At 37.3% G+C, this 15,416-nt stretch overlaps 1 protein-coding gene and 1 non-coding gene across 2 annotated transcripts; one reads left to right on the top strand and one right to left on the bottom strand.

The window, feature by feature from the left end:
• The first annotated feature begins 211 nt into the window (after positions 1–211).
• LOC107227906 (tubulin glycylase 3A-like) lies at positions 212–3,860 on the top strand. The gene is made up of 9 exons (XM_046730576.1): positions 212–925; positions 992–1,103; positions 1,161–1,372; positions 1,509–1,934; positions 2,029–2,203; positions 2,532–2,622; positions 2,700–2,858; positions 3,256–3,515; positions 3,591–3,860. The coding sequence occupies exons 1-9, from the start codon at positions 212–214 to the stop codon at positions 3,725–3,727; spliced, it is 2,286 nt and encodes a 761-aa protein (XP_046586532.1). The 3' UTR covers positions 3,728–3,860.
• A 6,694-nt stretch (positions 3,861–10,554) lies between these two features.
• On the bottom strand, positions 10,555–10,673 carry LOC124293175. Its single transcript, XR_006903126.1, has one exon. It is a non-coding gene; the product is annotated as a 5S ribosomal RNA (ribosomal RNA).
• Positions 10,674–15,416: the final 4,743 nt, after the last annotated feature.

The following is a 15,416-nucleotide window of genomic DNA, read 5'->3' as shown; positions in this document are numbered from 1 at the left end:
GAAGTTAAATCGACAGACCTTCATCTACTAGTCTTTGATGTCAGAGACATAGAGTGAAGATGAAGTTGTCTGCGGGTGATTAATATTTTCGATACGGTTTTCAAAAATGTCGGTGACACGTAACCTCTGTCATGTAACCTGAATCCAAAATTCCGTATTAATTATAAAAATTCAAATTATTAAACAGACTTGACCCCATATATTCACCATCATGGAACGCAAAACTTATCCTGAAGATGTCACACGTTCGAATCTAAATTTGGAACAGGAATCAACGATGATTAACCAGCCAAAAAAACTGAACCTGAAAGAATTTTACCTCACTGCACCAATGCCCGTAACCAAACGACCAATTTCTATTTCTAAACAAGACTCAACGAAGCAAGAAACTCGTGATCTGAAGCCCAACGTGGCCCTCGGTTCGTCTAGGTACTTGGAAACGAATTCTGGCTTTAACACGAAGCAGCCGCGGCCCTTGCAGAAGTATGCAAGAACAGTCAAAGAAACAAAGCAGCGTGGGCAGTCCAAGGTTGGTCCATCAACTCATACGTCGAACGTTTTTGCCTACGGTTCTGGGATTGAAGGCTTGGTGAAGGCTGCAAAAGTACCTAAGAGAACACCAAAATCTGCTGCCGCCAACCGATCGAACAGCACGAACATTAACAAACCGTTAAAACAACCGTTTCAATTAACGATGTCTCGTAATAATCCTGGAACGACGATTGATGATACGATGAAAATTCTCAATCCCCACGACTATCCGGGGAAATCCAAAACCGCGAATACTTTCAGCCCTGCCACGCGTTACGAGCAGAATGTTGGTAGCCAATGTGATAAAATTGTGTGCAATGCGGCATGCTTAATCGAGCTGAGTCGAAAAGAGTGTTACAATGAGATTCAGCAAATGGTCGCCAAAGCCATCAAGGTAACTCAGTGCACGTGATAATTATCTATAGTAAATATACCCGTGTGAAGCATATTCTTCCACTAGAATCACAAGATTTTCCTAATCCGTGGTGATATTCCTTATCTGGAAGCTTCAATGAAGTCCAGAGGTTGGGTTCAAAAATACGAATCTACGAAGACACGAATGGTACCGTATGGTGAGTTGCAGGTACAGTATCAGTTGAACACGCAATGATGTCATTCTTATTGTGTAGGAAGCGTCGCTAGTTTGGACGCACCTTCGTTGGGCAGTATTCAACTGCCAGACGGTAGTTTCAATGAAAAGATGGTAATCTTTCAAATGCTGAGACACGTACCACCCGATTTCATATGGGACTGTCGGAACGAGTTCACTGACTGGAATAGTAACATCAAACAGAGCACGCTGCTAAATCGATTTCAAAAATCATTCATCTACACGTCCAAAGTAAGTGTAATACCAATATAGTAACATATCGAACACTCGTAGTGGCTGCATTCTTCGTAAAGTCTAACCACTATGGGAAAGAGCAAGCATCACTAATTCAGATTCAACGACGTTGAATCCTTTTCTCGATGCCCAGCTTGGAATGGCAACCATATTGGAGGACACGCATTGGAATTATGAGGAGAAGGTGTCAAATGTTCAATATCCGAGAACGTACAACGCATGTCGTGACAAGAACGCTTTTGTCGAAGATTATCGGATGACGGCAGCGGTGAGTTTGCTGAAATGGTTTGTAGAGCAGATTCGAGAGGGTGTAGAATACATTTTACGAGGCTCGTCGCCAATTTCTATCCAACAAATCGAATTCGCTATAAAACGGTGCGAGCAACTAGTTGCTACGGCTAACAACGAGTACTTGGACGTTCCGCAAGCCGCGGTTTCGTCCCAGGAATGGGATTCATTCATCCAAAATTACATAAAGGCAGTTCATTTGGAAAATGGATTCGTTGAAACGACGAGTGAACCCCCTTTTCCAGAGATCGAGGTAAGCAGTATACAACTTGTCAACATAGCTCGAATGATGGTGAATAGGTTGATTGAGTATCATATTCAATTTATTGCAGATTTTGTATGTAGCTGCAATTGCTGTGCTGAAGAAAGTCAAAGATATTGATCCACAATTTGAGCTAAATGGATACAGAAATATTTGGATCCTGAAACCAAGTGATTTGTGTTGTGGAACGGGTATTGTAATGACTCACAAACTTAGCCATATCATGAAACGGGTTTACGACGGTGGAAGAGACTACTTCGTTGTGCAGAAATATATTGGTTCGTAAAAGAATAAGTGTGCGGTACGCAATCTTACAGAAACATTATACCATAGGAAATTCACACTGTTTGAAATATTTTACATATATTGCGCAATGCATTCGCAATGTTTCAGACACCCTGTAGCAACATTTTGTTGTCTACTCTTTCATATAAGCTTGCAGTATTCCTGTAATGATTCAAGGCAATACTTCTGGAATATTGGAATCGCAGACGTTAGAATAGTACCTACAGTTTCTTCATATTGTCGATGCGATCTTATTTGTTTCAATCGTCTATTACTTCGGTAACGATTTTTCTGGAAAAATTAGTACATACTTCGTTTCAGAGAAACCATTTCTTGTCGAATGCACCAAATTCGATGTCCGGCAATGGTATTTAGTAACCAAGAGTTACCCTTTGACCATTTGGATATACAAGTAATTTGAAAAAAAAATCAGATCACTACTATGTTCGCTCTGAAGTTATATTACATTTGATCGTTAACATCTGCTAGGGAGTCTTTCTTACGCTTTAGTTCGAGACCCTTCAGTTTTGCGAATTACCACGAAGCCGTTCATATATGCAATACCGCTGTTCAGTGCAAGTACTCAGAACAGAAGAACTCCGTTCGCGCTAAGGATTGGGACTGCAAAAAGATCAACGACTATCTCAAGTTAGCCTGACAGAAAATCAACCTATTCATGTTACCAATTCTAAAGAGTAAACGCGATACACATCAGATGACTATAAACCGGTTATTAGAAGCCATATTCAGGGGATGGCACCATCGTACCGAACGATCAGTAATCTTTGCTGCAATGTTTCTGCAACTGGAAGTGCTCAAATATTGCAGTAACGTAACTTTACAAAGTTTCATATTTCAAATACCTTGCGCTGTATTATTCCAATTTTGCGTATACTCTCTACAGCAACGTTTTCATATTCGCTTGTGTACATACACCAGCAATATTCTTGTAACGTTGCAGTTTCATCAGCAGTGCACAAATACTATAGAAATTTTTCTGAAATGTTTTGTGCAATACGGACAATTTGTATAGTATCTATTCCAGGAAAGCTGGCTACAGTGGCGAGCCTTGGTACGATGAAGTCTATCCGAAGATACGCGAGGCAATAATTGCAACTATGTTAGCTGCCCAAAAGCACATGGACAAACGTAGATGCAGCTTCGAACTGTACGGTGCAGATTTCATGATAATGAACGATCTATCAGTGTGGTTAATAGAAATTAACACAAATCCACGAATGCATCCTCCGAGTACCAGAGTGACGGAGAGATTGTATCCTGATGTCATGGAAAGTTTAGTCAAAGGTATTTAAAATTAGTACCTTATGTTTCTAACTTCGGCTTTTGTCACCTGCTAGTACAATGCCTTTGACGTTTCAGTGGTTTTAGATCGTCCTGTGAACCCGAATGCCGATACTGGCAACTTTGTTCTAGCTTATCAACAGAATGTTACCGATTTTCAACCCTACTTGGGTGCGAGTATGTTTGTTCTTGGTGAAGGGATAAAGCGGTTGTAGCCGAAGAGTTTACAGGAACGTGGGAATTCAGTGAACCCATGAAACGATTTTCTTAGATAACTGGAATGCCAGTTATCAAAGGCTTATCAACACGTGATGTTTACGATGTTTTTGTTTTCGACCGACTACCCAAGATAAGAAATTTTCAAGATACCTCTCAGCAAGACTCAACATTTTAACACTGGATTAAGAATTTGTTGGAAAATAAATTATTTTGCAACGATTGTGACGAATTCACACACATGCGTATTTGTATGTAGGTAAAAACTAGCCATAAAAACAAATTTGAACATTTCACGTTTTGCTTATTCACAAATTGCAGTTTTTCCTTGTAAGATTTGTCTGATGTTATGGAACGATCATCTGCAAGTTATGCACATTATATCTATTATTCCCGACTCAATCATAATGTCAAGTCTTTTGATCTGAAAAGCGGGACGAAGGTAGCACATTATTCCCTCTTAACGTATTGGCAGGAAATGTGGGATTTGTGGGAAATACGATATCGTATTTGGATATTTGCTGAAAATTTTGACGATTTTGAAAAATGCTGAAATCAATTCTTTCATGCACTATATCGACGTAATATTGCAAGAGGAATCGATTGCCCGCAGTCCGAATACACTGCGAGCAACGGATCAAGAGTTACAGGCGAAAAACGAAAAATTTCCTTCGTAATTCCTCTGCTCTTGGTCGGACGGACTTTTCGATGTCTTTTTTGCTTTCCTGAGGGTCTAATTAGTATTTTATAATTATTCAAAATATATTTCGTACTGTCTTAATAATTTTTAGCTGAACTATATAACGTAGTGATACGTATACGTAGATTCAAGTGCAACAATTCTGTATGAAAAGCAAAATTTGTCGACAATTTTAAGTTGTCAAATTATTCTGTAAATGCCCGCATTCGATATAACCGTTGACTGAGGATATATCTTCAGCTAAGGACAGAAGATAATAATTTTTCCTCCCTCTCCGTCGGTCTACCCATGAAATGGGGGCCACGAGAGGGGAAAAACAGCGAGGCAGGCGTGTGCAGCTACCCCCACTCCATGGAAAGAGTAACAGAGAGCGCAGGAGTATCGTTATCTTCCGTCCTTCACAGAACTTATTTAAGTCTCTTCTGAGCGCCGTACGTACCATCAGTCGTTTCCGAGCAATCGGAGTGGAACAACGTGTCGTTAGCATGTGTCAGTTTAACATTCAGACCGCCTTATTCAATTAGTGTACTTGCGCTATACTCATACCTATGTGAACAATACACGAGGAACAGCGTGTAGCGTGAAGAAAACCGAGTTACTGAAATGAAAACATCCTACGACCGTTGAAGGTGAATGTCGTGTCTCGGCTTTCCATTGTTTTGTGTAACTTCAGGTTTCAGTGATGTCTACTTTTGCCTCTGTGCTTCGTGTGTCAGTATTATTACTTTTTTGGCTGATTTATGGTAAATGCGCAGCTGCATTATTAGCAAGTTTATTCAGTGAGTTCAAACAGACAGCTACTGCACAAAAAGTGAGTGTAGGATCGAGTGTTATTGCGGTGTGGATTTTTGGATTATAAGAGATTAGTGAAGATCTGAATTATTTGAAAGTGCGTCGCTTCACGAATACACCTGAGATGATACAAGAAGTGCTACATGTACAAGTTTGGAGCAGCCAGAGTCGGGGTAACAATACTTATTTTAATTATTAATTGATAATTCAAGGTGGTGCATTTAAAGCCAAACTTTTGTTCTCGCGTAACATGCAATGCATAAATATGAAACTGGACAACAGTAATAATCAATTTGAAAACTGAAAGGCCATTTGCTAAATTAATCGAGTGTTTTGTTTTGTTTTTCACAGATTAAACAGAGACTTCCGAGTAACTGTTCCTTTTCTCGGCAACGTTGGTGAGTTTGCACGTGTTAGGTTATGGGTATTTCCCTGGGATTCCTCTGTCACGTGGCGTGGCGGTAACAATTGATGAACAAATCTTCGATTTCTTAGCTGCACGGATAGGCTCATTCACTATCACAACGTGCTTGACTTCCAGTCGAATGATTTCTTTTCGCAATTTAATTCACCGTAGCCTACTCAAAGTCAAAAATTTTGCACGTTGCTAAATGTGGAATGAGCATCGCGACAGGTAACCATTGCTTACTCGGCACTCGCGAGATCGAATTGTCTTTCGCAACTGATGTAATAATCTACGCTTGAATTTACCAATGATGTCGTTTAAGCGGTGGGTTCACCCGAGGTTAGAACGTATTCAATTATTCACAATACTGTTAAAATGAAAAAATTCTAAAGTCCGGCATAACGTAACGTAATCAAATTGCATCTTATATTATATATCATTTTCAATCTTTTAACAGCCAACAAGTATTGATCAACTGCAGGTTTAGCTCGTTTAGAAAAATGCTATTTGGCATACAGGATGTTTTTAATCAATTTTACAAAAGGTTAATGTACCGATAGTCTTCCAACATTAAAAATTAAAATAATACATACAATATTAGGGTTGTCGGGATACAACCGCGATACTGTATTCCGAGTAGGCAGACTACGATACAAAAACATTTTGCTCCCAACAGGTAACCAACGAAAATGTAAGTCAGCGACCACGGCGCAAATGATGATGAATGATGTGTGTTGGAAAAAATGGAGAATCGTTTAGATTGAATATAGGTAACCGGGTAGGTAGGTGGACGTTTTGGGATCCGTCGCCGGGTTTATGCATGTATGTGTGAGTCTCTTTTCCGTTGGGAAACAGGTAAGGGTAGGAAGGTCGCGATGTACCGTGATGTTACTAACTTTTGTAATCCACAGCGTCAAACGATCACAGACATTTTTTTCCCAACAGACTCTTTATTCGAGTCTCTGGACCGTTTGTAAGCATTTGAATATTAACGAGATTAAATTTCCCATTTCTTGTCACTCTGCAACCATTTTTCAATCGTTATTCAATTCGATTATTCAGTCGTTACCGATCATTATTCTATTCAATTGACCTCTGTGACCGTCTGAATGGGCAAAACGCATCTCTGGACCATCTATCGCGTTCCGTGGTACGCTAGATGTGGAGAGATGCTGAGCTCGAAGACTTCGCGTCGAAGAGGACCGCCGGCCGTCACGCCACACAATAATGCATGCCCTCCAACCTCCCTCCCGATTTCAATTTGATTTGTAACCTGAGAACAACAATCCGCATAGCAATCTATCTGATTCAAAAAGATGCAGATGTGGATTGGTTTTCTACAGAATTTTTGGAACAAATCCCAGATAATACAAATTTTTTTACAGTTTAATCTGTCGCGCCTTTTACGCGTAGATTAATCACGAGAATTGGACGCAGCCTTTTGCGCGTAAATTAATAACGGGAATCGGACACTTTTTTGTACGTGTCGGTTTTGCAAACGGTATATAAAAGAGTTACGCACTCTCGATGTGCTGATCTTTCAGCTGTTCGGTCAATTTTTTACAAATAATAAAGTTTTCAAGTTCCACGGCGCCTTTTGCGCCTGGACTTGATACTTTTCAGATGTAAGAGAAAACGCGGCATTTGAAACCCGGCGCTCAACGCGCAGGTACAAAAAATTCGGTAGTGTATAGTGACAGTGGAGAATCTTGAGGTAAGTATTTATGAAATATATCTGAAACGTACAGAAACATTCGTTCAACTGATCGTATTATTTTCTGTTTCAGGGCAAAGAAACCAATTTTTTAACAAACGCACTTGACAGCTATAGAATGTTCGGTCAAAAAAGATATTCACTTTGATAACTCAAAGCAGAAAGAGATGTCGATTCAAAAAATTTAGAATGTTTTTCGTTCATCAATACAATTAATAATCGAAACAACGAATATTAAAGCGAGTATCATGTTAGACTCGACCCATTTTTTGTCAGTGTATGGACCTATGTGATTGTGTTAACCATACCTTCGTCTGTTTCAGGTAATAAAACTTTTGCTTGTTTCAGATAATTACTCCTTTGTCCGACCCATCTAATCGAATCTTTATCTGTTTCAGCTAATAAAACATTTGTCTGTTTCAGCTAAACAAATTTTTCATCTGTTTCAGCCAATCAAACTTTTTGTACGTTCCGCTAATCAAACTTTTTGACTGTTTCAGCGAATCGAACCTCTTACCTGTTTTAGCTATTCAAATCATCTCTCTGTTTCAACTAATTGTTCGTCTCTTTTTTCGTTAAAATTTATATTTCTCACTTATCTAATTTTGTCTGTATCAACATATTTCACTAATTATATTTTCATCTGTTTCAGCTAACCGAGTTTCATTGAATATACTGAAAAATTAACGTTTCATTTTTTAGGCTTAGGTCTGGTTTAGTTCTGGTTCAGGGTTATTCATCTTATTTCACCGATACATAGATTATTTAGCAATGTAGGTCAGAATCATCATGATCACGAAGTGTGGTAAAAGTTATTTTGCTGTAGTTTTTTTTAATGGTTTTACAGTCTTTTATTGCGATCGTTTTGGTGTCGTAGTTTTTTTCTCGAGTGGCTCCATAGATCATGTTCGGTTCGTATTTCACTGTAGAATTATACAGTTCTGTCGTATTTTTACGGTTGTCCTTATTCTACTCCGGTTTGTTTCCATTTCTTCAAAGACTTCGGCATCGTCTTCCGATAGGTAAATGCTAACGTCTTACAGCGATTCGTTCTTTCGATCTTGGTTCAGTTGTTGATTGTTTTGCGTATTGACCAGGTTCTCTACTTTACATCCAACGTCAAACCGCTGTTCGCCTTTAAGATGAAAACAATCACCCTTCATCCATAATTGAAACAATCATCTTTCATCGATAATAGTCAGCGGGTTAAATGAACTGAGAAATGTCGAACAAACTGCGAATATATGCGAGTACAAATTGACTGGGAAAAGCAATTGACCATAATCAACATGTGAAAAAAAGTTATCTGCAATTTTTCGAAGAACGTAAGATCGATCTTGCTACTATTCTCCGTGGAGTAGGCCTACTGGGGATACCACGTAAAAAAAAAACGCGCCGTATGCTCTACCTTTAACTTCGGCCATTTTCGATTACGAAAAGCCGCATAGAGCTAGCAGTCCTTACGTATCTTCAGTCAACGATACAACGTCGCTCGTCCTAATGAAAATCAGCACATACGACAGTTACAAAATTATTCAACATTATCAATTATGCAGCAACTGAAAGTATATTGATACAACATTTTTGCGCCAACTGGACTGAATTGTATACCCCTAACAATCAACAACGCATAATTTTACAATGAAAGTTTTCTTTGAATGTATTTAATGAACCGTATTTCAAATAATTGCATTACTTTAACAGCGGTGATTTCTTCTCATTGCGAAGATCAAATCTGAGTACTAACGCGTTTTATGGGAAAAATTATTGATCAGGCAGCCGGATGGAAAACTTTCAGAAATGGTAAGACATAAGTCCCTAAATCAAATAGACTTTCTCAGAGGTTCGATATTGCTGAACATTTATATTTGCTTGCTTCGAAGGCGCTTCTATTCATCTTGAGCATACAGATCGACCTCCACTGTGGTTCATTCTTCATCTTTTAAAAAGATCCGCCAATTACAACTAATTCTGAATTTTTCATTTTGTCCGTAATTCAATATTCTTCGTGTTAAGGGATCGTCTCAGTGTGGCCCTCCGAAAAATCACTGATTTTTGCGAATTTTTTTTTCAATGTTCAAATAAACTAATCGGTCCGGTTTTTTTTTATAAATAAATACGTTTATGAAGAATACAAAATGATTTTATTAAAGTTTATTTATTGAGTGCATCATTGTTGTATAAATTGTTGTAATTTCACGTGAAAAAAAAAGGTGCTGCACGGTTTCCACGATGACGGCCGCAATTTTGATCTGAAAAAAAAATTTCAAAAAGATTATTGATCTGTAGGAAAGTCGCTATCGCGCTATGGAGGGGTTTTTTTTTTCAAATTTGACAAAATGGCAGCGGTTTGAACAAAAAGTGTCGAATGTGGCCCTTTTTTTCGACAGTTTTTCGTAAAAAAAAATAGGAAGTTTTCAAAAAAAAAAAAAGCTTCCATAGCGCGATAAAGAATGACGTTTAAAATGTTCTCCCGAAATTGGAACTAGATATCTTTAAAACTCTTTGAGAGTGGAAACCGTTTTGAAAAACACCATTCTGAGAAAAACGCGTTTAAAGATTGAAGTTGGAAAAGTTTATATAAATCGTTTACTTACGATCAATCGGCGATGCCAGGTCTTGATTTTTTTCTTGGGGGTTTCTCTCGTACGTCTATCCGTGGTGGATGTCAAAAACGAACTGAAATGCTTGGACAGTTTATTCTGCAAGGTTATAGAACCTAAGCACCTTAGTACACGCGCAGGTAGAAAAACCGTTCCCTTTCTACAAGAAACGCTGTAGCGACCGTAATAATTTGAATTTCGATTTAAAAATTTGAGAGAATGTTTAGAACAGTGTATACTATACGATAATGCAAAAAAAAACAAACAATTTTTTGAAAATTTCACACTGAGACGATCCTTTAATTTCTCCTTTTCGCGAAAAAGTTATGTACCTGGCAGCAAGGAAGTTGATTTTAATATTTTTTGTAGGTCAGGGTATTATTCCTGGTATTGGTTTGAATGTAAATTGTAAATCTGGTAATTTCTAAGTTGCATAGTGAATTGTTGTCGGTAGGTTACACTTTAATGTATGTACAAAGAAGAATTTTAACGCCTATAACATATTGGGAAGTTTATTGAAAAACAAATTCCAGCTGGCGAAATGATGGATGCACCTCCAAAAATCAATAGATAAAAAGATTAGGCAAATCCTTGGACTTTGGAAAAAAAGATGCCAACGGCACGCGGTGTTCCCAAGCGGTCACCCATCCAAGTACTGACCGCGCCCAATGTTGCTTAACTTCGGTGATCGGACGAGAACCGGTGCTTTCAACGTGGTATGGCCGTTGGCGAAAGGTAGTAATCTCTGTTTGTTTGTAACTGGAAACCATATACTCGAATATAACCAACGCCGGTTATTTGATAAAGACTGTAACAATCACCTAATTTTTTCCACACAGTCTGGAGATTTTGATAATCTTAACATTGCAATAAAATGGAATGCACATGCATACGATGCAGACATGTGTCGATTTGACATAATACGTAGATGGATATGGACTGTCGTTAACACTAGGTACGTCAACTTATCAGAGATGTGCTCATTTGATTACTGGATTGAAAGTTTCGATTTTTTTTTTTTCAAATTTTAGAGACCATTTCAAGGATATTAATGATATGACCTGCAGGTATAAAAAGAAACAGAACAGCATGTATTCGATTGAATTTATTCGTTAAATGATACGAAAAGGCTTGCCATCAACATGATACATTTTTTATCTATAGGACACCTTAAACATTATGAAGTATTCTTCCTTTTCAACTCGTCTTTAATTCCGTCAATTTTCTGAAAATCAAATCGTGCCAAAGTTACCTTTAGAATTGGCCAAGCTGTGTTAGGATCGACAAACACTGAATTCAAGAAATGATCAGTCAATTCTTGCACATTCTAACTAAATTGCATCGTTGAACTGCATGCAAGTAGTCGATGACCATCCTCGTTAAGAGTTTCCAATCGTTCCACAATCAGTTTCTGGCAATAGGCAATCACAACATTAACGTACAATCAACTGAAAAGTCTGTGTGATCAACGTATGTACATATAATGCTGTTGATTCAATCAAATAGCGTCTGAATTTATTTTTCAAAATATAAATTCATTGGCACTACATGATTCTTGTCGCTCAGCAATCCAAGCCCGCGATAAAACAGGTACAAATTAAGTAGCGTCTCTCTGTATGTTGTAAAAGCGATTTCGAAACTGTCGTCGAGGTTGTCGATTGAAGGCTGCTTCTCTTGGGTAAAATTATACTCCGAAGCCTTTCTCCTGTACCATTTATTGAAAAATCAACCACCCACTTCAACTTGAGCAGGAAAGCAGGAATAATTTTCGACCCTATTCCCTTGTTTCATAATGTACTGTTACCAAGTTCTTTTAAAAATATTTTAACTTACCACCGAACGTGTCTTGGCGTAAATATTTTCCTTCCTGAGTATTTTTGATCACAGACTGTTTCTATGGTAAATTTTATTTTGAATAGCGATCGTACGTAAATCCAGTTTGTTTTTGTTTTTATTCCGCCAAAGTTTAAAGCAGTATTTTTCAAATTTTTTATAACGTAGTTTAACCTACTTTTTTCAACCAACAAAATGTTGTGGGTTTTCGTTTTCGTAGTTTCCTGCATAACAACATTCCTTATGGTCATGGTGAGATAATTATTGTAGAAATTGATTATTGGTGCGAAAATAATGAATTAATTCCTGTAACCACTGTGATGATTTAGTACAACAGTAAAAAAGAAGAATTGAAAAAATTCGTGAGTTATTTTACCTTCTACTTCATAATTGTAGATATTGAGTTCGTCTTGCTTATTTGTGACTTTATAATCCACTTCCACACGTTTTGACACGGTTACGTCTTTAACCTTGAACTGTCACATGGTCGATGTTGCTGACATTGAGGTAACAAAATATGAAGACGGAAAATTGATGTTTCATCAGGGTTGACTTGCAATTACCATTCGCCGATAATACATTTTATACCAATCTTCCAACGAAATTTCAGGTGCTTCCTGAAGACAGTGCTGATCTGAGCTCTATACCGGAGGTTAGTACACTGCCATATAAGAGAAAATGGATCCTTCAGACAGGACACGGATTCGCGAGGACAGTGACAATATTCAATCAGTTAATTTATACGTTATATCAACGCAATTTTGTAAAAAGAAACACAAATGCTTGTGGTCTTAAAAAAAGGATCAACGGTTTAAAAGTTACACAACAAGTTGTTACAAAATATTGGAATAAATTTACTCAGACGCTGTTCCGTCTAGCTCCAAATCGCTACGACTATAGTCACTGCCAAGTTACAACATGAAACTCGGAGAAATTACGTTGAATTCGATTCAACCTAACACACTGAAATAACCTTGATTTCCGATTAATGAGTTAATTAGGCGGACTTTGGCAAGTTCGGAAATTGCGGAAAATACAGTTTCATTCAGTCATTTTTTACTGCCAAAGTCTCTCGCAACGAACGCTTGCCATCCATGTAGATTTATTTAGAAATCTATTTGTTTTTCGTTAATTTCCACGCCGTATTGTTTCCGCTATCGTTTGATCAAATCTTCCAAAACTGTTAATCGGTTCAAAGAGAGGTAATCCACTTCGCACAATTTTACCTCGTTACCAAATATTGCCTTCTCGACACCAGTTACCCTGCTGCGGATTCACTCACAATCGGTATTCTCCGTTTTTACGAATCGGTGATCAAAGGCCGAAGACAGCCAGTCTCTGAGAATGTAACAAGAATGTATACCAACGACCCTTTCGTCGAGAACATGATTTAGCGATCGCTCTTGGTATACTCTCATGTCGACATATTAATCGTTTGTCCTTTTGTGAGTCAAGTACGAAGTTGTTGGTCTTTGAATGATGAAAAATTTCAGGTGAATAAGAGCTTCGATGACGCGCTGCAAAAACTTTCGAACACACTTGCAGAAAAAGAGCATGTTGTAAGTATTGCCGATTCAGTGGATCAGTATTTGTCAAATATAAACTTTCAATATTCCGAGTATCGGGGCAGTGTGTTTGGATTTTTTTTTTTAGTCTAACATCCCGCGGACTCACAAAGAGTTGATAGAATGGGTTCCTTTCCGATCAAAGCCTTGATAATCCAGAATTTGTTAGTTTTTGATCGGTTGCCACATTTTACCTTCCTAAATAACAGCTTAAGGAGTCCAGGTGCCGAATACAGAGTGCTGAGAAGATTCTCTGTGACATCGACACAAAAAATGTATCGATACGCGATCGCTATCAGACACTGATGGTGGAGCTGAAGAACGACCTAGCGAAGACAGAGTCTGAGGTGAAATTCGGATTCGCCTGAATTATTAGTCAAGGTTTCTTACTACCACGTCCTAGAGTTTCATAACTTGTGATTATTTCAGTATAAAGAACTATTGGATCAGGCTATCAGCATATCTCAGCGCCGAGAAAACCTCAAGAACGATGTTTTGGAAGTGAGTGAGTTCCGAGGGTTGTATAGTTATGTAAAATAAAGCTATTTTAGAGATTTACAAAATTTACATACCTATTTGATTTATATCAATATTTCAGCAACAAAAGATGCTCACCAAGTTCAATAAGCAGTTGGAGAATAGAGAAGGTTCAAATATTCGCACCATCAACTATTCTACTAATGCTTAAAAATGTAGAATAAATTTTCGTTGATCATGTTCGTTTCACTTATCTAATTCCTTAATAAAAAGTAACAAACTGATTCTTAAACGAATTCAGGTACGCTCTTTGGTTGTGAAAAGATTCTTTTGCGCTTTTGAAATGTTAATAAACTTTGGTAGAAAAATTGGCAGTAGCGATGTTGGAATTTAATTTATCGAAAGACGTCATCCGGTAGCAGAAAAGATATAAAACTGGAAAACACCCATATTTAATTATGCGAGTGTTTTTCTCTTTTCATTTTCACTACGAATCACCTTGGTATGGGATAATAAAAACATAACAGCTTGCACACGGCTTTCTATACCCGAATACTGGTGACATCAACTAATCAACAAATCGTCACATGAAATATTCAGCTTTGTTTTTATTACCCTATTACTTAAAGACCTGCAGCAGTTCGAAAGGAGGTAAAAAATGAAGATTTCAAGGTTCTTATCGAATGATTGACACAATAAATGCATCGACAATATTATATATTCATTCTCTTTATATAGGAAATATAAATTGCTATACATAACCAAAAATCTGAGGTACACTGTATAAAATGTACCTAATATATGTGTGTGTGTATATATATAAGTATATATATACTATTTATGTATGTGTGTATGTATATATATATATATATATTATCAATAGATATTATATACTAAAAATGAGCAGGGCAAAATACGTTAATATATTCTTTGTAATAAATTAGATTTTGCACCGCTCAGTCTAAAATTACACATGAAACATTCAATTAAGTTTATTAATCATATCCGCGAATTCAATCACGCAAATATCATAACGTTATTGGTACAATTTTTGGATTAGAACACCGTATAAGTATATGATATAGAATTTCTTTCATAATGTTATTTATACACATCGAATTTATAACTTAAGTGTATATTCTCAATACGATTAACACATAACATGTCTATTTAATCAATAAAATTGTTTTACCGTTTTTATGACATTCTTTTTTAAGTTTAAAAAAAATGATATATCATAAAATAGTTTCTTACGAAACGTACACAGGTCAAAATGGGTGGAGCTCAATTACAATATATAATAGTTGTACCAGACAATGCGGTGTAATGCTCCATACCCAGAAGAATGTCTGACTCGGGTAAAAAATTTCCCACGTCAAGAACCGTAATAAAAATAACGATAACCTGATAATCATTCCGAAAACTGATTTGCCAATTAATTAATTAAGTAATCCATCTGCCCAAGTGTACAAGAATAATTATCATCGACATATGTTTGGGTTATACTTATTTCATACAATCTGCAGCCTTTCTCACTGGACAGCGATCAATGATCGATATACTCAATTTTCCAAGCTCGGAACAGGGGACAAAGAAAA

The sequence above is a fragment of the Neodiprion lecontei genome, chromosome 2, assembly GCF_021901455.1.
Source record: "Neodiprion lecontei isolate iyNeoLeco1 chromosome 2, iyNeoLeco1.1, whole genome shotgun sequence".
Lineage (NCBI taxonomy): Eukaryota > Metazoa > Arthropoda > Insecta > Hymenoptera > Diprionidae > Neodiprion > Neodiprion lecontei.
The sequence above is the reverse complement of the archived record's forward strand: the minus strand, read 5'-3'. Positions and strand labels throughout refer to the sequence as shown.